We start from the raw sequence: 21970 nt of genomic DNA, 5'->3' as shown, positions 1-21970 counted from the left end.
AATGTCTGTGAGGAGGAGAGGGGATTCACACTTCAGCAGTTAAGGTGGAAAAGCCTGTGCCTTCCAAGGTAGGGAAAACCTGTACTGTCGCTGCTGTGGGCGGGAGGAGGGGGGAGAGGAAGAGAGTAATCTAACGGGATTGTCATCCTACTGCGCACCTTGCTCCTCCACAGAACTCAGTAAAAGATGAGCTAGGACTTCCCAAGCCCCCACTTAAAAGCAACTCACTAGATCTGTGAGACTACCATGGCCAGCTGCAGTATAGACTGGTTCATAAGGTGGAGTCAGCACGTTTGCCAGTTATCCTGTTGCCGCTGCATGAGTGGACTCTAATGCTTACAGCAGCCAAGTCCTGGAAAGAGAGGGTGATGCATCTTACTTGCCTGAAGAGGGACCACTCTGGCCATCAAGTGATCAAAATAGGCATCCACAGCCTCCGTGAAGCCCTTGTAGGTTGTTCTCAGTTGCATTTCTGGGTCTTGGAGTAGCCAGCTAGGAGAGAATAGAAGGAGAATCCTAGAGTAACCAGAAACTGTTCAGCAGAAGCAGCAGCAGAGGGAATCGATTGGGGACCCACTTCTGCTCCAGCCCGCATGCATTACTGCCACTCGCTTACACGTCACAGAGTTCAGGCAGAAAGAATTGCCATTTTTAGGTCATTTGGCTCAGCAACAGCTCCATCCTGCAAGGTGCTGGGGGCTTCTTGAGAGGTGTTGAGCTCCCAGCGAGCTAGATGGGAGCTGAAGGTACTTTACATCTCTCCAAAAGCACACGGCAGCATCAGACTCTAAGCTAGATATACTCAGGACATAATCATGGCCTGTACTTTTACCCAGTGCCTTCACACACAGATGTACACAGATATTAGTGATTTTGTCCTGGCTTCACATTAACTGTAGCATCCAACGTGCAGTTCAAGTGACTCATTAAATTACACATTGTAAAGTTTGCTTTATTCTCTCTTTAACTCACTCCCAGATCAAAACACAGTTTCCAAGTCAAAAAGGCTTTTTCCTAGCAATAGTTCTGCAGAAGCATTTGGGATCTCAATGTCAAGCTGGATTATCTCTGTTTCAGACATCAGTCCCAATAATAAAGATCCTGCACCAGAAGTTTAGACATTAGGCTAGGTCTACACTACAGCGGGGGGTCGACCTAAGATACGCAACTTCAGCTACGTGAATAGCGTAGCTGAAGTGGCGTATTTTAGGTCGACTTACCTGGCTGTGAGGACGGCGGCAAGTCGACCGCTGCCGCACCGCCGTCGACTCCGCTACCGCCTCTTGCCGCGGTGGATTTCCAGAGTCGACGGTAGAGCCATCAGGGATCGATTTTATCGCGTCTTCACTAGACAGTCACTTTACATTTATCTAGCATCTTTTATGGCAGAAGGGGCATGAGAGTTTAAAATCCCTTCACCCATGACTGCAGGATGGAGGAGACCCTGGAGGTGAACACAGCAGCTATTTAGCAGCACAGAGCAACATTACACAGACATTTATGCCATGAATGGCAAAGGAATCCCATGGGACATTTAAGCATGTTTCATGTAAGAAAGAATCGCTTTCCTGACCATAATCCTATTAAGTATGTTTACAATGCAAACCTCCACTTACATTTGTTAACGAGTCCAAATCAAGATTCCGGATTCTAATCACCCGTCACCCCCTCTGTCAACCCTGTACTTTGGAATATGCACTTGGGAGACTCGGTCTCATTCCAATTCACATTCATGATATCTCATGGGCTAAGCCCTATATCTCAGAAGATAAAGAGGTTCTTTGTTTTTGAGCTGGATCATTCTTCAGCTATCAGTGGGGAAAAAAAAATATGCCCTTGACAGAAAGAGGTGGGGGTGAATTGTGAGAGCAGCCTATGACCTCCAAAGTCTATAGTGACAGCGAGGAAGAGGAGTATTCTTGAGTTTTCTGCATTCTTACAACCAATGCTCCTTCATAAAAATACATCCTAAACCAAGCTTCCAATACCTCCAAATCACCACCCCAACACACAACATCCTTTCAGCTGATCTGTCCCTTCACTTCTAGTGCAGGTTTACAGGATTTAATTGGTTTGTTTGGGATAACAAAGCAACAATCAATGTGTATCCAAGTGCAGTATTCTGCAGAGTTATTACAATCTAACCTCAGTAACTCTGCTCATTGCCTGTCCCTACAGGAGAAAGCCTGGGTTAATGGTAAGAGCAAGGATCTGAGAGTCAGAATTATTGGGTTCTACATCCCACTCTGCAACTGCATGACTCTGGCCAAGTCACAACCATGCTTTGCCTCAGTTTCCTGAACTGTAAAATGGGGATACTATTACTTACTTTATCAGGCAAAAGGGGCTCTATGAGCGCAAAATATGTTACAACAGTGACCTGGGATCAGCTAATAATGCTGTCATTTTCGACTAATATTATTTCTAACCAACTGCTTCCTGTTATCACAAGCAGCTGTGGCATCATGAGTGATGGTGAAAGGATGGGACAAGAGAGAATCTCTAAGACATTCACAATCTCAAAACTCTACTTTAATTTTGATTCCCAGGTGGCAGCACATCCTGCTGCCACTTGGGCCCCCAGGCTTGCACAAAACAGTTTGTTGCATGTTGTGGCAAAGTGTTAAGGCAAAAGCCTCACATCGTTGCAGAAGGATACCCCAGGGGCCTTAATCAAACTCAGTCTCCTGATAAGATTATGCTAATTGCATGAAATAGCCAAAACACTCTGAACTCATTTTATCTGAGAGTAGGGAGAGCGTGAGTTGCAGCAAAAGTGAGACGAGAAACACGGGGAGAGATCATCCCAAAATTTCATCTGAGCCAAGCTCCTCCACTGAGGTTAAAGCTCTGGTGAGCAAGACAAGGAAAGATAAACAAGTGGGACTGAATCTTGGCAGCTGTCCCACTGGGATCTGGTAACCAGGAGAGATTCTCAGTGCTTACGGGTTAGATTTGACTCTCAGAGGCTCTTACCATGACCAGGCTGCTGTAAACATGAGACTCCACTTATGCAGTGGCAGCCGGATAACTCGTAAATGTGCTGACTCCAGCTTATGAACCAGCCTGAGCTGCCGCTGGCCAGGATAGCCTCAGAGATCTAGAGAGTTGCTTGTAAGAGAAGGTTTTGTTGGGGGGAAAAAGGTACTCAGGAGGACAAAGCTTTAAAAGAGGGATGAGGGAACCATGGGACATTATTGCTCCCATCCTCATCATGTGTGTGTCCCCATAGGGCTATTAAAATGAGCCCAGGGGTGAATGAATCCTTACATCAACTTGCAACTATCACTATCTGTATTTTATAGATGGGAAAACTGAAGCATAAGGAAGGTAAATCTAAGTCACAGTGAGCCAGAGATAGAACATAGCTCTCCCAATGCTAATGCTCTGCTCTAACCATTACACACCACAGCCTTTAAAAAACAAACTGTTCATAGCCGAATTCTAATTCCAGGTCTATTGTTTGTAATGTTCTGAAAGGACCAATGACTGAGTGGGAATCTTTCTGCTATGGGACATGACCATCTCCTTGGAATAAACAGGCTGAAACATTTGATCATTTCCTAACATTATTGTGGAACTCCTTACCTGAGGAGGTTGTGAAGGCTAGGACTATAACAGAGTTTAAAAGAGAACTGGATAAATTCATGGTGGTTAAGTCCATTAATGGCTATTAGCCAGGACGGGTAAGGAATGGTGTCCCTAGCCTCTGTCAGAGGGTGGAGATGGATGGCAGGAGAGAGATCACTTGATCATTGCCTGTTAGGTTCACTCCCTCTGGGGCACCTGGCATTGGCCACTGTCGGTAGACAGGATACTGGGCTAGATGGACCTTTGGTCTGACCCGGTAAGGCCTTTCTTATGTTCTTATGTTATGTTCTGAATCTCTGCAGGAGGCTGGGCTGCATGACCCAGAGAGCTTGTGTGTTCCTATGGTCTTACAAACACAAAATATACACAGTCTGTCTCGAGTTAAGGGCTGAATGCCTGAGCATTTGAGTCAAACAAAGAACCCAAATCCACGTGACTACCATGCATACTCTTACCTGGGAAGACCACCAAGTTCCCATTCAGAGCAGATATAGGGTCCTGGACGCAGAATCACCCACAGTCCAACTTCAGCTGCCAAGGTAAGGAAGGCCCTAGGAGATCCAGACAACATTAATTATTGTCTCGCTAAAAAAACACCTGGTTTCTGTGCATTCCTAATGCACCCTGACCATGTTGTCTAGGCAGCAAAGTCAAAGGAAATAGTTTGATGTAGCAACAATAGGAGGAGATTCCATATCAGTGGGTTTCAAAGGCCTCAAAAAATTAGAGGGGTAGTGGGCGCAGAGGCTTAATGCAGTCACATGATCGGCAGCAATACCATTATTCCATTTAACTGGCACTGCCCATCACCTGACTCCACACAACAGAGAGCTTCTGACCTAACCATGAAGGCAGACTGCCCAGAGAGTGAACTGAGCGGCCTCTACCCAGAAGAGAGAAATGATTCACCACTTGACAGATGGCGCCAAGCACAATCACCACTCTCCCCCGACTTCCCACTCACGGGAAAGTCAGTGGGTGATGCTGAGAGTCAATGGATGACCTTTACTGTTGCTGAGGACGGAAGGGGAAGGGCAAGAGTAAGACAGCATATGGGGAGAGGAGGGCTTTTTGAAGGCGAACAGAGATTTATAATGGGCCTGTTACATCTTAACAAGCATGCAGGTAAACTCCGAACACAAACACAGACTAACTACACACTTTTTGTGGATGTTTTGCATAGCTGAGACTTTAGAAAATGCTGCTCCAACCTAGAAGTGTCTAGTAAGATACTATTACTTGGCACTTCTCTACCATCCCCATTTTACAGATGAGAAAGATGAGGCACAAAACAGACTGAGTGCTTTGCTCAAGGTCACACAGAGTCAGTGGCAGAGACAAGCCAGTTCTCCCAACTCCCGGTCACCTGTTCTAAACCACTAGGCTACACTGACGGGGTTATCCAAGATGATATCTGGGTTGGGAACAGCTCCATGCTCAACAAAACAGTCGCTAAACATGGTTGCTGTGAGCAGGGTCCCAATAGAGTTTGCCTCAATTATATGGTCAGGGAATGTGTCAGAACCCTGTTATAGATGTTATCTAGAGCGAAACTTAGAAAAAACCCTGCATCCTTCTCCATGCTAGAGAAGCAAACCAGCCTTGAAACCTGCCAGAATCAACTGTGAAAGGAATTCCTGACCACTATCCTTGACACCAAAAACAATGAGTGTGTCAAACCACAGTCTTCTAGCATAGTTTTCATTGCAAGCCTGGAAAGGAGGAAGGAGGCACTAAGCAAACCAGGACTGCCTGATGTGGTGGTGATTTGGTGAGGAGAGGGAAGGGGATAGCGATCTGAACATTTCTCTACATGTCCCTATAAAACTATCTATGCAGCACATGCTTACTATGTAAACACTTCTCTAGCAGTCGAATTTATCCTTCCTTAACAGAAGTTGCATCCTAAAGATATTGCTCAGGGAGAGGCAGTGAACCTACAACCAGACAGGATCAGGGATGTACTTTTATTCAAAGTACAATCACATGCAAATCCAACAAGCCACCTGGGGTGCAAACAAAGATTCAAACACACAAAGCTCATCGTTCTTCCTGTTGTTCCATCTCCCCCCCCCCCCCGCCCCCTACACTCAAACCAGTGATAACAATAGAGTAAAAAACCAAAACAAACCCTCCCCACAACTTATTGCACCACATACTCTAGATCCAGGTTTCCGCTGAAATCAAACTTCCCAGTCGCTGCTTCGTGAAGGTTCCATGGCACATACCTGAAAACACAGACAGTCAGAGCGGGGGACTGGGAATTCACACACTGAACAGTGGGGCTAGGACTGTGGGCCCTTGCCCCCTTCCCCAATACACTGCCTTCTTGTGCACACACACTTCTCGCCAGGAACAGATTCAGGCACGTTTACAGCTATTTGTGCACCTGTGTAAAGGGCTATATGTTGATGTTACTTCACACTGAGGAGCCAGTAGTTAGAGTAGGGTGGGGCTGTCTTTATACCCCACTTCTTACACTCTCCTGTTAGATGCTTTTCTTCCTACATTTCTTTCTTCCAGCCCTTTAGTATGTGAGTTACACCAGCTCAGACGCCCTTAGGCTTGCTGGATCAAGTTCAGAGGATCAGTAAGGAGGGAGGCCTGTTAAAGGTTGGTAAGAGAGTGGGAGTCTAAGTAATGAAGTGAAAAGGAGTCTAAGTTGCTGTGACTTTCACACTGAAAGGACAGGTTTAGACTCACCTTGGAATTTAGTCTTTGGTGTCCAGGTATCTCTTCATTGCCAAGGCTGAAGCAGTTTCCAAAACACTGTCATGTCAACTGGCAACTGCAGAGCCTGGACCTGCCTTGCCACTGTGTCAGTGCTAAGTGACCAGTCACATCAGACTCCCTCAGACATACCTGGAAAGCCAGGACTAACTGAGCAGGTTCTTGAGGTGTATTGTAAACCTTAGAGAAGGTCAGAGTCAGATTTGTGGACTGGCAGAACTGAAGGTGGTTAACAAAGTAGAGGTCACAAGTCAAGCAGGCCCTTGTTTGCTCCTTGTGGACAGAACACAAAGGGCACACTGCACAACACCCCCCAGGCTCCCAAAGACAACAGCCCAATCTGTCTGTTCCATGCAGGATTGAGGGTATCAGTTTAAGAGCATGATTAAACTGGCCCAAATCCAGCATCAGCTCAAGACCCCGCATTATATTGGTCTAGAGCAGTAGTTCTCAAATATGTGCTTGCTGGTTCTCCATGGACAGCTCTTGCATCATTTAAGTGCTAGCTCTTCTCCTTGTTTCAGGTTGCTCCTACGGACGTCCAAGCCTGGAGCCCTGCAGAAGCAGCTAACAACAAGGAAGAGACATCTGGTTGGTAGGGGCTGCTGCTACACAGCAGAAAGATTGGAATAAACAGGACGGGCCCTTGGGACTCAGAGCCACCAGCTGGACTGGAGCTGGTAGCCATCAGCTGGAGAACATTCAGGGGAGCAAGGAATTAGCTAGCTGGATAGCATATTCAGGGGAAGGACGATGACCTGCTGGCAGGAAAACATGTGCAGGGGAGCAGGGAAAGGATCCAACCTTTTTTTCATAATTTGAACAGAAGACACTTTTAGGACTTGCTCTAGTCAATGGCAAAATCCCCACTGACTTAAATAGCCACTCTGCAGGACCGAGTTAGTGAAGGTAGCACTTACGTGGTGAGGGTGTTCAAGCCACATGTCTTCATCTTAACCATGCGATCTCTCCAGTATTCCTTGGGGACTCGGAAATAGTGCATGGAGCCCCCGAAGATGCGGAAGGGCATGCCTTCAAGGCGGAACTCCGAATCCTCCGCCTGCAGGCCCAGTGTCCTGCCCCACAGCTGCAGGGGGACCAGACTGCTCCAGTTAAACCTAGAATGGGAGGGAAAGCACGTCAACACCTGAACTCCTGCAGAGGATCTCCCAGGTGATGCAGCTCATTTCACCCCACTCAGCAGGGTTGACTCAGTCCTTAATCCTTCCCAAGTAAATTGTGCTCCAGGCAGTTGTTAGCATGTGCATGTTTCATATGAGCCCTTAAAAACCTGTTTGTCCTCTGTGGACATAAAAAGAGCCCAGGACCCTGTTGTGTAAGAATTTCGGATTTCCCCTGGAGTCCTGGGCTAAGACTTCCCTTCTTGTATTAGCATTTTATGTGCATGTTGATTTACTGGGCTCCATTCCAGAGGTGGCTGCATTTCAACCATGCTGCATGTATGTATAATGTGCAGAGTGCTTTGAGGTCATTTGGGATAGAAGCCACAATGCAAACCTAAGTTATTAGCAGCTCTGGAGAAGAACTGAGCTGTCTAAGCATACTTACAAGAATTAGCATCCCCTGATGCTGTGTATTTCAAGTCATGGTTGGGTCCCTTTTCTGATCACTTTGGTCAGAGAAGAAAGATAGGAGCATTTCCAAGATTTTTTTTTTTTTTTTTAAAACATCAATACATTCCACTAAAGGGACAAATTGGGCCCATAATCCCTATAAACTCACTCCGACATGATCACTGCTCTCATTTCCCGCTCATCCCAATCCTCTCATTGTCTATCATAATGCTGTCTATCAAGCCACCTCCAATGCCTGGAAGTCTCCCACTAGCCATCCTTCAAGTTCTTCTTGTTCCAGGAAATCATCTTTGCTCCCTGTAAATTATTTTAATAGGTCCAATCAGTTTACACAAATAAGTCTGTCACTTTACACTAATTCTTCTCTGATATTATCCTAGGTGCAGAAATACCTCTGAATCGAATGCTTAGGACAGTGGTCCCCAAACTTTTCAGGCTCACGCCCCCCCCTTACCCTTGTTTGTGCCCCCTCTGCCCCCCTCCCCGGAGCCAGGCCATGATTCCAGGGGGCGGGGACAGGGGGGCGGGTTTGGGGACAGGAATGGGGCCACGGCCAGGGGCGTGGCTGGGAGGCGGGGCTGGGAAGCAGAGCGGGGCAGGGTGGTGCTCCCTCCCCATCCCCCGTGGGCGCTGCTCCGGGCCCCACTGCACCCCCTCGAACGTTCCTCGGTGCCCCCCTAAGGGGGCATGCCCCACAGTTTGGGGACCTCTGACTTAAGAGTTAAAGGCAGTTTCCACCTGGCTAAAATGATGCAAGAACAGGTCATCACAGCCTAGAGGGCGGCACTGAAGCAGGGAACCTTTCCTTTTCAAATGGTGATTTTCCAACAATGTATCAGTGGGAAATTGGACTTTGTGAGCTCCATTTTTCCCAGATATCGGCACCTTAATAGGATATTCACATTTGGACTCATACTGGCATCTAGATGCCAAAAATAAGCATTTATTTGCCTAGACACTTGCTTAAACTTCCAAAGATAAGCTCATCTGTCTCAGTATCTCCTTGTGCTCTGTTCTTCTACCTCAGGCAGGTTCAAGTCAGGAAAATCTCACTCATTTTTCTGCATTAAAATCTAAAAAATCTGACATTTCAGCAGGTGGCCAAGAAGACTCAGACAATGATGTTCTTCCCTGTTCTAATCCTGCCATACATCATCAGAAACACCCAATGCAAAAAACAGAACAGACATCACATTCAAAAGCCTTTTAATTGAATTATCTGCTTAGATAGTCACAATTATATCTGATTTCCCTTCACGTTGATTCCTTCATAGAAGCAGCCATATCGTACTGATTAGCATGGTCCTCTAATCTACCAGGCCTCAATCCAGTAACCCTCAAGCAAGCCCAGACACCACCCAGAAGTGCTTCTCCAACCTCAGCTGCTTCTTCTAGGAGTCCAAGTGTAATTGCCTACTGCAGGATTCAAATGAGTAGTTCTCAAAGGTCACTATAAAGAATTGAAATCCCTTGACTTTCTAATCAGAAGTGTGCATGTTGCCTTCTTCAGCCCACATAAGTTCCACAACTTCAAACCCAGCCCCACAAGCACAATGGCAGTTTGTTCCTGTGAAACAAGCTCACTGTCAGATGCAAGAAATAGCTCCCATTCTGAGCTGAGTAAGAACCCACGCGTTAGAAAGAAAGGTCACATTTAGAGGCGGTACTATCTAAGCCTCTAGTAGTCTTCTACACTAAGAGTCAAGTTTTAACTAGAGGATGCTGGCAGAAGGTAAAGAGGACATTTCAGAACACATGGCTTACATGGGATTGCACAGAGCGGATCTACAGTGATTAGCTCTCCTGGAACACAAGACAAGGCCACTACAAGGGAGCTAAATCTAAAGACTTCCAATGCATTGCAAGGGCTGACTGACAAGCACAGACAGTACCTCTGTAGCACAGCATTCTCACAAGCCTCTGAAACAAACGGCAAGCCTGGGTAATACCTGGAAAAGGAAGCCTGGATTAGACACTGCTGTCTTTAGCCATTGAACATTCAAGTGGATTTATTGTCGAATCATTAAAAGAAAATAGTAATAAAGCTGAACAACAGAGAATGTGACAGGCCACGGGTCAGAAACCACTGTTATCCATAGGATCTGTATGTTCGTGCAATAATAATGGATCTACAGTCTAATAAAGGAACAATAGTCTATGCATATAACTGTAAAAGAGGAGCAAGCATGAAGTGTCTGACATGGCCACATCAAAAGACAGCCCACATGCAGGCAAACAGAATCAGAGATACAGATCCAATCCATATATGCAAGTGAATAGAGCCAGAGACCAAAGTGTGAAGAATTAATCACCTTCACATCTCCTGTTCACTGGAGATCTACAGCTGGACCAGTATTCCAAATGGATCAGACAGCTCAGTACTCATACCCAGCATTCCCCAGATTTGCTTCTGTTCCACAATGCAACTGTATATGAGAGAAATCATTTTCAAAGGGAGGTAGACTGGGTTCATCCTCAAGGCTGATAAACTGTCAACTTGAGAAAGGATTTTACTAGCATTGGCTGCACTCATGACTTAGGCTCATGTTTCTCAGAGTAGGCATTGACTTGTGGGTGCCTAACATGAGACATCTTTGGCCTGAATTTCAGAAGCACTGGACACCCATCACTCCATTTTAAAAGAAACAGAGGCTGTAGGCACTCAGCACCTCAAAGTCAGGGCCCAAACTGTCACAAGCTTGGCATCCAAAATCAGTGACCTCTTTTGAAAACGTAGATCTAGATAACAACAATATTGCTCTTGTGGCTTTCCTATAACCCTTGTCACTGCAGTATCTATGTATCTTCCTACAGTGCCTCCCACCCAAATGCTTTGTAACCATACAAAGCCACTGTGTTTGGCAGACTTGCCAAAATAAATAAATAAATCAAGAGAACGATTCAACATTATCTGTAAAACAAAACACGTTTCCAGGGTCCAGCTCACTGGGAAGCGATTCTAGGTAGAATAATTTCTCTCCACACAGCTATATTCATTTGGGCTCTCCTTTCCTATGCAGAAAAGCCACCACTCCCCTCCCTAAAAATGTGAATTGTTGAAGAACTTATTTCCATACTCAAAGAAAACTAACAAAGATGATCAGAGGAATGGAAAACCCATCTTATGAGAGGAGACTAAAAGAGTTTGGCTTGTTTAGCCTAACAAGAAGAAAGTGGAGAGGTGATGTGATTGCTCTTTACAAATATATCTGGTGTGTAAACACCAGGGATGGAGAAGAGCTACCGGTATTTAAGTTAAAGGGAAAAGTTGACAAGAATAAATGAGTAAAATCTGGCTGTGAATACATGTAGGTTGGAAATTAGGATAAGTTTTCTAACCACCAGAGGAATAAGGTTCTAGAACAGCCTCCCAAAAGTAGTGGGTGCAAATAACCTACTTAGTTTTAAGATAGAAATAAGTTTATGAGTGGGATGGTATGATGTGGTTGCCTGTGACAGCAGGCAGTTGGGTTCAGTGGCCCAAGGGCTCTCTTCCGGTCCTCTCTTATGTCCTGCATCTCATGCTTCAGTTCTTCAGCGGGACACCTGCTAGGGTCAGGAACAGGGCTTGATTTGTGCCAGGGCTTGCCAGGGCTGAGCCCTGGTACCTCTAGGCTTGGCAGTTCATAGCCCCAACACCTCTGGGCTTGCCATGTCAGCTATGAAAGTAAAAAAAATTGCTTGAGCCCTGGCACCTCTTTCATTACAAATTAAACACTGGTCGGGAAAGGAAATTTTTCCGCACTGACGTATTCTGGGTCTTTTTTTTTTTTTTTTAATCTTTCTTCTGAACCATTAGACATGGCTACAGGTGGAGATGGGACACCAGGAACGGTGGCCGGTACACTGAGGTAATACAGAGAATTCTCTCTCTCATGCTTGGCTGGTGGGCTTTGCTCACATGTTCAGGCTCAAAAAATAATTTTCCCCCAGGTCAGATTGGCAGAGGCCGTGGGAGGGGTTGTGTTTTATATTTTGTTTCTCCCACCCCCAAACACACACCCATTTTCCTCTGCAGCATAGGGAGTAGGTTGTTTGGCAGGTTTATCTGGGTCTCTCAAAATCAATCCCTGCCATTGCAGGTGCTTTGGACACTTGTGAACCCCAGTCCTTCGTATTCTCTACCTGTGGCCAGAGTGGATAAAAATCAATAATTTTTTTTTTTAAATAAAAAAAATCTGATTTTTTTGATAAAATGCTTTTTGAGGAAATAACCTATCTAAAGATAGTTTTAATTAAGACACATTATAGCTCAAGGATCTCTCATCATGGAATAGGGATTATAAATTCTAATTCTAGAGTATGAAACAATATATTCATGTAATGTTTAAGAAAAGTTTTGTAAATGAGTTCCAATAGTTCATGGATTAGGGACCCAATCTTATGGGGTTCCAGGGGCTTCTGTATAAATTATTTAGGCTAATCTTTTTATCTACCCAATGGGACTCAGTGATCAGTCTAGAAGATACCATCAGAGACGCTTAGTTTTGCAGTTCTCAAACTGTGGATTTGTGTCTCCAGAGATAACATGCTTGTTAACAGCAAAAATGTTTTTAAATAAATAAATAAATAATATATAGAGGTGAGAAATAACAGACTTCAACCCTATTGTCCCTCTGCAAATTGGTGTACACAGCGTCAATCCCTTACCTCTCTCTAAAAGTGCAAAGTTTCAAAAAGTTCAATGAATAGAAGATTGTTGGGGGCAGAATAGACCTGGACAAGGAGAAGTCATCTGAAGATAAATGTGAGAAGGGAGGGACAGGCAGTAGAAACAAAAGTGAAACAGTTTGAGCAGCATATTCCAGAAGTCTTGAGGTCTTTCTGAGTGTAGCCTTCATTGATTTGAGATCTACCATACCATTCTCTCACTAGAAGGGAAAACCTATAATGGCAGCAGGCCGTAAGAGAGATCCAGTTTGGGAATATTTTAATTAAGTTCCTCTACCTGTGGGTAAGACAGGCATGCGTGCAAAATGAAAACAGTGCACCAAAGAAATGCAAGGCCTGGTTGCCCAAATGAAACAACATCACAGTAAGTGTTCCTTCTCAGGAGGAAGCTGCGCTGAAGATGATGAAAGGAACATGTCTGAACATGCAGGATCTTCAGGTTGGTAAACTTTTTTATTTCATACTTCTCTTTCTTAAGGACTGCCTGTCTTCCTTCTGGAGTATTCTTGAATTCTCATGTTTGAGCAAAAAATATAGTTGTTACTCTATGGTACTATCATTTTAGATGCAGTTGTGATAAAAAATAAATAGCTGAAATAGACAGATTTTCCTTTTACAATTTCACCCTTAAAGTAGTACTGAGTGTCAGTGAATGCAATGAGTAATACTAAATGAGCAGTATGGTAATAATAATTAAACAACTGCATTGACTTGTTTTGTTTAGGAGAATCCATCCTCAACATACAGGATTTTGAAGACTATCCACCTTCAAGATCACCATCATTTTCTATAGTTTCAGAGTTACCTGCCATTGATAGTGTTTCAGTTACATCTTGTATGTCACATAGCCACAGTATATCACCTGTAGCAAAAAGAAAAAATAATCTCCATCATCCAGAAACAACCATTGATAAGTTTGTAATAAGAACCAGCAGATTACAAAAAGATGAAAAAATTTGCCTGGTTTGTTTATGCAACAAACTCTCTTTTCCATATGATTGAGAATCCACACTTCATTAACATGGTTCAGTCATTAAGACCAGGATACAGTCCACCCAACAGAGCAGATATAGCATGTAAATTGCTGGATAAAGTGTATGAAAGAGAAATTGAGCAGTGTGCAAAAAGGTCTAGAGGGTAAAATTGTTAACCTGAGTCTTGATGGGTGGAGCAATGTCCACAATGATCCTGCTGTATGTGCTTGTGTGACACTAGAAGAAGGGAATGTCTTCCTTACAGAAACAATTGATCCATCAGGAAATGCACACACAGCAGAATACTTATAAGAAGTAGCAGTAAAAACGATAACAAACTGAAAAAAAATTCAAATGTCTAGTACGCAGCTTGGTCACAGACAATGCTGCAAATGTATCCAAGATGAGAAGAAATTATTTAGAAGAGAGTCCCAGGCTAATAACATATGGTTGCAGTGCTCATTTGATGCACCTCCTAGCCAAAGACTTCAGTGTTCCAGTAATAGAGGTTAATGTTGTTGAAATTGCAAAATACTTCCGTAACAACCACTTTGCAGCAGTTGCTCTGAAAAAAGTGGGAGGAACCAAGCTAATTCTCCCACAAGATGTGCGATGGAACTCAGTAGTGGACTGTTTTGAGCACTATATCAAGAACTGGTCTAATCTGATGACAGTTTGTGAACAAAATCGTGAAAAAACAGATGGCACTGTCACAGCCAAAGTTCTCAACATTGGGCTTAAGAGAAATGTTGAGCACATGCTGAGTACCCTGAAGCTTATTTCTGTAGCCTTGAACAAAATGCAGGAAAATAGCTGTTTTATTGCTGACGCTATTGAAATTTGGAAGAAACTGAGTGAGATCTTAGAGAAATATGCAATGACAGAGTTAAATTACAAGCATTAAAAAAATGAATGGGACAAGCACTATCTCTAGCTCATTTTCTTGCAAATATTCAGGGTCAAACCTTAGGCCTGGTCTACACTAACCCCCCAATTCGAACTAAGGTATGCAACTTCAGCTACGTGAATAACGTAGCTGAAGTCGACGTACCTTAGTTCGAACTTACCGCGGTCCAGACGCGGCAGGCAGGCTCCCCCGTCGACTCCGCGTACTCCTCTCGCCGAGCAGGATTACCGGAGTCGACGGCGAGCACTTCTGGGTTCGATTTATCGCGTCCAGACAAGACGTGATAAATCGAACCCAGAAGTTCGATTGCCTGCCGCCGAACCAGCGCGTAAGTATAGACATACCCTTAATTGCTGAAGAAGAGGACTTCGCGATGACATGAACATCCAGCAATCATTCCTCCATAATGCCAACTATAATAAACTTCAGAGCTAAGGGTGAACCATTCAAGAAATATATGTTTGCTGATGATGTTTTAAAGAAAGTCACACCAGTGGAAGTCACTTAAGCACTTGGATTCAGAGACTGTTGAAGTGATAATCTCACTTTTAATAGCAGTAGCTTCTTCTGCCAGTGTAGAAAGAATATTTTCTTCCTTTGGACTAATTCATTCCAAATTGAGAAATCGTTTGGGACCTGAAAAAGCAGGATAGCTTGTTTTTCTTTTCCAGATTGTGAACAAACAGGAAAATGAAGGTGAAGCCGACTGTTAGCTGCAGAAGCCAATATTTTAAGTTTCTCATGTTGATCTGGCTGACAGAGTCAATGTAATTTTTTTTTTTAAAATATTTCATTTAACTATTTTAGTTAAAAACAATTTTAACAAAAACAAACCTGATTTTAAAACTAAACTCAAAAATACATATGCTTGTTTTGTTAAAATATTATATGTTTGCTGTTGAAGAAAAAAGATCCAGAATACATAACGTCGTTGTTTTAGTTAAATAAAACAATTTCAATGTCTGTCTGGTGATGTTCTCCTCCTAATACAGCATGGCAAGAAAATCCTCCAAATATTAATGATTAACCTGTTGAATTGGAGATAGTTCACTTCCCAATGACTTCATAAATATCTGCTTCAATTATCTGCTTTGGTAAATGAAATAACCAATCATTCATTTTCTGATATAGCTGTAAAACTAATCTGAAAAATTTTCAAAATAAATCACTTTAAAAACATATAGTGTGTACCTTCTAAAAATGAAACCTACATCTATCTCTGAGTTGTGAAGAATACGTATTAGGGTTATAACAATCAACAAGGATGCACTTTTATGTAGAAATCCATGATAAAAATTGAGTCTTCCTGACTAGTGATTTAAATCAAATCCACCCTGCCCATAACATTTTCTTCAGAGTTACAAACAACCTTCATTACCAAGTTGTTCGTGACTCTGAGGCTCTACTGTAGTTGGTTTTTGTTAAGAATTGTCAAACACAAATCCAGAACAGCCAAAATCTGGCTAAATGTCCCCATTGTGCCTCAACTAAAGGCATGAAATATCATAGCCCAAGTTTCTGTCTACTGCATTATTGTGATCCCAGTCCAGGTCTCTACCACCCAGCAAGAATAGGGAAATCAAGACCTGATATTTCTAATATGAAAAAAACAAAGTAGTGTGGGGGCTGTAGTTGAGGCTATTTGCACAAGGCAGCACTGAAGGGCACACTTGGGGGGTGGGGGGGAAGACAAGGGTCCTCACCAGCTTTGGAAATCAGGCCACATTCAATTTAACTCCTAATATGGATTTAGAAGCCCAATGTAAAGCACTAGTCTTTGAAAAATCTGGCCATTAAAAACCTCAAATGGTTTATATGTTCTAAGTGCATCCTCCCAAGCCTGAGTATATTCGCCAGTGCTTTGTACACCTACATTCTAATACCCCCAGTAAAGAGCCTCCCCTGAATTTCCCTTGGGACACTATTTCACAGTGATGTTGTAGCTCTCACTGAAATACAAAATCCACTCACCCAGTACAGGGCTTTAATAGCAGAAAGGACAAGATCTGAAACACACAGTGCCAAATTAATCTGAGGTGCAACTTCTTTGGCTTTAGTGGGAGTGACACAAGGGATAAAATTTGGCCCATGACAGAAAAGGGGCGGGGGGAAGAAAGGGCTTAATACTTTGCTAAATGGAAAGTTAGATAAAGCCCACCTCTTACTCATGCTGAGCAGTACATTACTCCACCTGTAATTCCATTGGTCTCAAGGTACTACTCAAAGCAGGGTTGGTATCATCAGTCCCAGAATAAGCAGGATATGCCCAAACCCACAAACAACAAGATAGAGCCCTGATACGAAAAAGCAAGAGCTACCCCTGGCAGTTTCAAAGATGGGTTAGATCCAGGACAGAGAGTGATTGATTTGTAAATGCATGTCATCCATCAAAGAGCTTCAGCGATTTTAGTAAACCCTCCAAGAGCCAAGGTCGATGGGGATAACGTTAGCTTAACGCAGAAGCTGATTTATAGTGCCGGCAATTGGTCTTTCCTTATCCATTACTTTTTATGATAGACAAGGAATTGCTATATATTATGTGTAACATTTATTTAAAGCTTTTAAATCATTTCTATCTGGTTGCGGCATTACTCTCTCCATGCTTCCCCCACCGGATGAATGCTCAGTGTCAGTGATTGATTCCAAGTGGTGCTATTTCTCTCTATGCATTCCGATAAAAGAAGATGTTGCTTCAGTTTTATCGGGTCTGAGCTCTTATGAATCAAGAGCAGATTTTTTTTTTTAAAGCAGTGAGGAGGGAGCATGAAGTTTGTAAATGTTTCCACATTAAAGGAGTCCTATTCTTCATCTGAATGCAATTGCTCACTAAGGTTAATGGGAGTCATGTTAACACAGAGGAAAGGTAGACCTTTAAGCCGAAACATTACTCAACAATGATAACAGAAGAAGATTGCCTTTTAAGTGCGGTGTTGACATTACACCTGCAAGCAGCAGCAAGCATACCCTGTGGCAAGCAGCAACTGGCATACCTGGAGTTACAGCAGAGTGTGAGCGCTACTGTCATACAACCCATCTCACTTTTCATGAATATTAGTGCTAATTAGAAGAGGCTGGATTGACAGTCCTAGAATCATCTATTCATCCAAAAGACAGGTACAAAACCAGCACTGATGGGCGAGCTGCCCCACCAACATACACCAATGAATAGACCACATGTAGGAGGAGAGAGGAGTTCTGCCCAAATGGTCCCAATTCAGGCCTCGGTCGCTCTGTTGAGACTGCCAGCAAAGCAGGAGGGCCAGGAATTGTGGGGTAATGAGTATCAACTGCAACAATGTTCTGAGATAGGGACATTTGTCCAGTGAAAAATTGACTGAGACCCATCAAACTCACTGCACACAGGTTACTGAGTAGCCAGCAGATGGTGGTGGTAACTTTCAGGCTCTGCTAACCCAAATCATGTGAAAAGGTCTGAGAGTTCCAGTCCCTCCCAACTGCACAGCATCCTATAACCTCACATCATGAAATATTCAGATTTGTCTTTTTGTAATTTAATCATCAATACTTCAGTTGAATTCATTGGTACATCTAATGTACAGCTTTGTGTCTCCATTCACAGGCATATGAATTGTTTAAAACTGAATGCTGCCGCTGAGATATAGTAACCGTGAATGTAGTAAGGATTAAAGGGACATGTGAAGTCAGTTTTGGCTCCAAATTGAGAATATGTAAACAGTTACACAGTGCAATATATTTGTTATTAAACTTTCCACTGAAAGTTTACTTTTGGAGGAACAGCATTCCCCTGGCAGTGTTTGAAACCTAAGTACAGGTGCATAAAGCTAGTTTGAGAGAGACATGAAATGGAATCAACTAAACGCAGAGGTTAAAACTAGCCAGTCTACTTTCACTGCCTAAGCTTAGAGAAGTGCAGTAAATGAACAGGTTCAAGGCCGACATACCTGCAGATTTAATGATTTCGAGTGCTATTAGTAACCCAGCTAAAGAAGCCTATTACATGAATTTAACCTGACAGCATTCCTTTCAGTACTCCTCAACAGTATCCCTTAGGGACAAACCAGTAGAGATCAATTTCACTTAAATGGCAATGAATCTTGACCCAATACACTAAGCTAAAAGGAGTCATAAAACGAACGACCTCAGTGACCTCGGGGCCCTATTGCTCAGCAGAGGAGGACTATGCTAATAAGGTTAAGAACAGCTGTTTAAATCCTTCCCAGAAGAGAGTAAATCCAGCAGCAAGCGAACCTGATGGGGCAGAAACAGCACAGTTGACAAAGAGTAGTAGGGAGAAAAGAAGCAGACCAACAATGATGAGACGCACGCTAAATAACAATCCCGATTCTCTTCACTAGCAAACTCACATTAGACCAAAGCATCAGCATGCCTTGGTTATCAAGCAGAGAGGCATGTTTAAAGGCTACACAGAAACATATTGGGAATCCCCTGAAGATACTTGAAAAACACACACTCTTTTGGCTGAAAACTTTTTTTAGGTGCAACAATTCCAGGCAGGGAGCAGGGGGAGTGCATTTTTGTCTGTTGCATCTGGTTTTGTGGATCCCCCAACACTCTGTATAGTCAGTTTCGCTGTTCCCCCTGTGTAGTCAGCCAGACAGTTCCCCATATTGTTCCTGGAGGTCTTTTGGGGGGGAAGAGAACAACTTCGATGTAGGAGAATGTGACGAGGGAAAAGGGGTGGTGGTGCAGGTCCTAGAGCTGCTTCCAACACAAGCTCCAAGCTCAAGTAGATTTCAACTTGACTGGGAACGGCTGCTGGACTGCACGGGGGAGGGTCCCAGGGGACAGGGCCCTGCAGATGGGCAGGGGGGCGGACACTTGGGGTGGAGGGGGCTGAGGGCAGGCAGGTGCCCTGGGGAGTGGATCCCAGAAGCAGGACAGGCTAAGGGGAACAGGAGAGTCAGGACCCCTTAGGAATAGGGAGAGGGTCCTGGGGTGCTCCAAGGAAGAATCTTGGGGGACAGGGCTCTGGGGTGGGAGAAGCGGTCTGGGGGCAGGCTTGGACCCTCCCGTGTGTGTGTCCAGAAGGGATGTCCCAGGCAGGGTAGGCCCCCTGAAGGGCATGAGGGCCAGGGGAGGGGGAGCTTTGCCCCGGGGGGAGGGGCAAACTGGAGGGGGCGTGTCCCCAGGGGAAGAAAAGTCCCGGGGGGCGCGTCCCCCGGAGGGAGTGTCTGAGGGGGACCAGTCCAAGGGGATGGACCCAGAGGAGGAGGAGGGGCCCCTGGGGGCAGGACCTGAGGAGTCCCAGGGGTGCAGGGCGGGAGAGGACATGTTCCCCGGGGCGGAGTGTCCGGGTGGGGCAGGCCGAGGGGGAGGGGCCCCCCAGGGGGGTAGGGCCGGAGGAGAAGAAGTCCAGGGGGGAGTGTCCCGGGGGGGGGGGGGGGGGGGGGGGGGGGGGCGCCCGGGGGGCAGGGCCGGAGGGGGAGGGGCCCCGGCCGGTCTCACCTGCGGAGCAGCAGCCCCCCGAGCAGCAGCAGGAGCAGTAACGCTCCCAGCCGGCGCCGCCTCCGCCCGCCGCAGCCCCACATGGCGGCCGCAGGGTCTCCCCAGCCAGCCCCGGGCCCGCGCGCTGCCTCGAGCCCCGCCGCCACTTCGCTGCCTCCACGCCGCTCCTAGGGTCTCTGGGGCGCGCGGCGCCTAGGCCCCCCCCCGCGCCCGGCTCCTCCCACCAGGGCACCGTCCCCTCAGCACACGCCCTCGCGGCCCCCCATTGGCCGCGGCCTGCCGCCCACAGGGCGGGGTCACCTGTCGGTTGGGCAGGCGGGTCAGAGGCCAAGCCCTCTGCTGATTGGCTACAGCTGTGCCGCTGTACGACTCCCGCTCTCCCGAGTCCCGCCACCGCCGCAGGTGCTGGAGATTAGCGGCGGGCAGAGGCGGGGCACGTGTCTGCTGCACGGGGCAGGGGGGCAAAGGTTCGAGTCAGCCCCTCCCCCCGGCCCGTGGTTGCAAAGCCCCAGGCGCGCGCCCGGGGGACGCACTGGGACCCCAGCCCTGGAGACTAGGGGGCAAGGACCTGACCCACTTATTAAGAAATCAGGAGTCAGGCCCCAGGAAAGCCCTTGATCGAGTCGAGTCTTGGGGGGGAGACAAGCTTTTCTCCTCCCAAAATCATGCCAAATCCCTGAATCCAGGGACATCCTTCAGATTTATGGGGCCCTACACAGTATTATTAAACTTGTGCCCCAGTGCCCAACTTGGGGCACAACCACCACCCCTGCCCACAGAGCTCCAGAAGAACCCACCCCCCCCATTGCTGACACACACCAAGCTTTGTATGCAGCAGACACTGGGGCAGCCGGGGGGGTGACGAGGCAGCAATAGATACCAAGCTGCGCAGCCCACCTCTGCAGTGGAAAGTCACAATTCCCCACCCCCCCACCCCGTCTTCCTCGTGCGTGCCCTCTCCCTCACGCAGAATGCGCCACGCCAGTGCTTTCGGCTCTGTGAATACGGCCCCTGTCTAAGGAGACTGCAGCATGTGCTGAGCGTGCGAGAGCCAACCCACTCTGACCTGCTGCCCCGGTGGTGCCCCACATTTTCGGGTGCCCTACGCAGTCCTGTATGCTGCGTCTGCCTAAGAACAGCCCTGCCTTCATCTTTGCAAACACACCTACACTGCACCTGCAAGGATTCACAGCACTGAAGAGAGGCCTCAGCAATAAGCCCATTCCTCTGCCTTCCTTTGCACCAATACACCCAGGTGTATAGACATCTCAGTTACATTTCCCCCTGTATGCAGTTAAATTGGTCACTGGTTAGCAGCTCTGCAAACCAAGGCTCTTGGTTTCTCTCCCAGAACAGTCAACCACCGTATAGTCTTTTTTCACACTGGTGGGGGTGGGCAGTATTGCCCGCCCTGGCCTTAGAGAGCAATTCCAGGAGGAAGAGTAGAGTTCACGCTAATGGTGCATTCCATCTTCATTCTGCCTTTTAACCAACACTGTCAACTGTGATGGCGGATTTGCAGATAAATACACCTGCCTCCACACCTAGACAGAGACCTATTCAATTCACAGCAGCTGAAGCCTGCGGCGGTAACAACATTCAGTCTCTACCCAGCTAAGCCAGATTCAAGCCATTTATGCCTGAACCATTCATAGAACTACTTTTAGCCAATTACATAACCCTGAGTTTACAGAGCATCTTGGCCCAAGCAACCCAGCGAATGGGAGATAGATAAGGCTTTACTGGCTCTCTGGTTGGACTCTACAGTACTAGGCACATATTTAGAGAGGCCCAAACAAGGGTTACTTACAGGGCAGTAGCCTTCTGTTTACCCAAGTATTAAATACAGTCAGTTTGGATTTTAGCTTTTACCAAGCCAGTCTGTACCGTAGAGATGAGTTGTGTCTGGGGAGCTGGTTACAATGAAGTTGAGACATATAGCTTGGATGGGACTTAAGTGTGTAACCACTGTTAAGTGACACTGTCAAAACAATCACCTCTTGACAGTCATGTTGTAAGTAAGCACAGACAAGTCCTGAACAGTTAAGAGTTTC

At 45.7% G+C, this 21970-nt stretch overlaps 1 protein-coding gene across 1 annotated transcript in view; it reads right to left on the bottom strand.

Annotated features, from left to right (window-relative positions):
• The window catches only part of GLB1L2 (galactosidase beta 1 like 2), a 48843-nt gene extending 28766 nt beyond the window's left edge, over window positions 1-20077 (bottom strand). Inside the window, exons 1-5 of the mRNA XM_024198732.3 lie at window positions 19917-20077; window positions 7242-7439; window positions 5751-5819; window positions 4047-4142; window positions 384-492 (exon numbers count right to left, since the gene is read on the bottom strand). Of these exons, the coding sequence (XP_024054500.1) occupies window positions 384-492; window positions 4047-4142; window positions 5751-5819; window positions 7242-7439; window positions 19917-19999 (555 nt within the window). The 5' untranslated portion in view covers window positions 20000-20077. The remainder of the gene's footprint in view (window positions 1-383; window positions 493-4046; window positions 4143-5750; window positions 5820-7241; window positions 7440-19916) is intronic.
• Between the last annotated feature and the right edge of the window lie 1893 nt (window positions 20078-21970).

The sequence above is a fragment of the Terrapene carolina genome, unplaced genomic scaffold (assembly GCF_002925995.2).
Source record: "Terrapene carolina triunguis isolate 2854851 unplaced genomic scaffold, T_m_triunguis-2.0 Scaffold374, whole genome shotgun sequence".
Taxonomy (NCBI): domain Eukaryota; kingdom Metazoa; phylum Chordata; order Testudines; family Emydidae; genus Terrapene; species Terrapene triunguis.
Note: the sequence above shows the minus strand (reverse complement) of the source record. Positions and strands in the feature narration are given on the sequence as shown.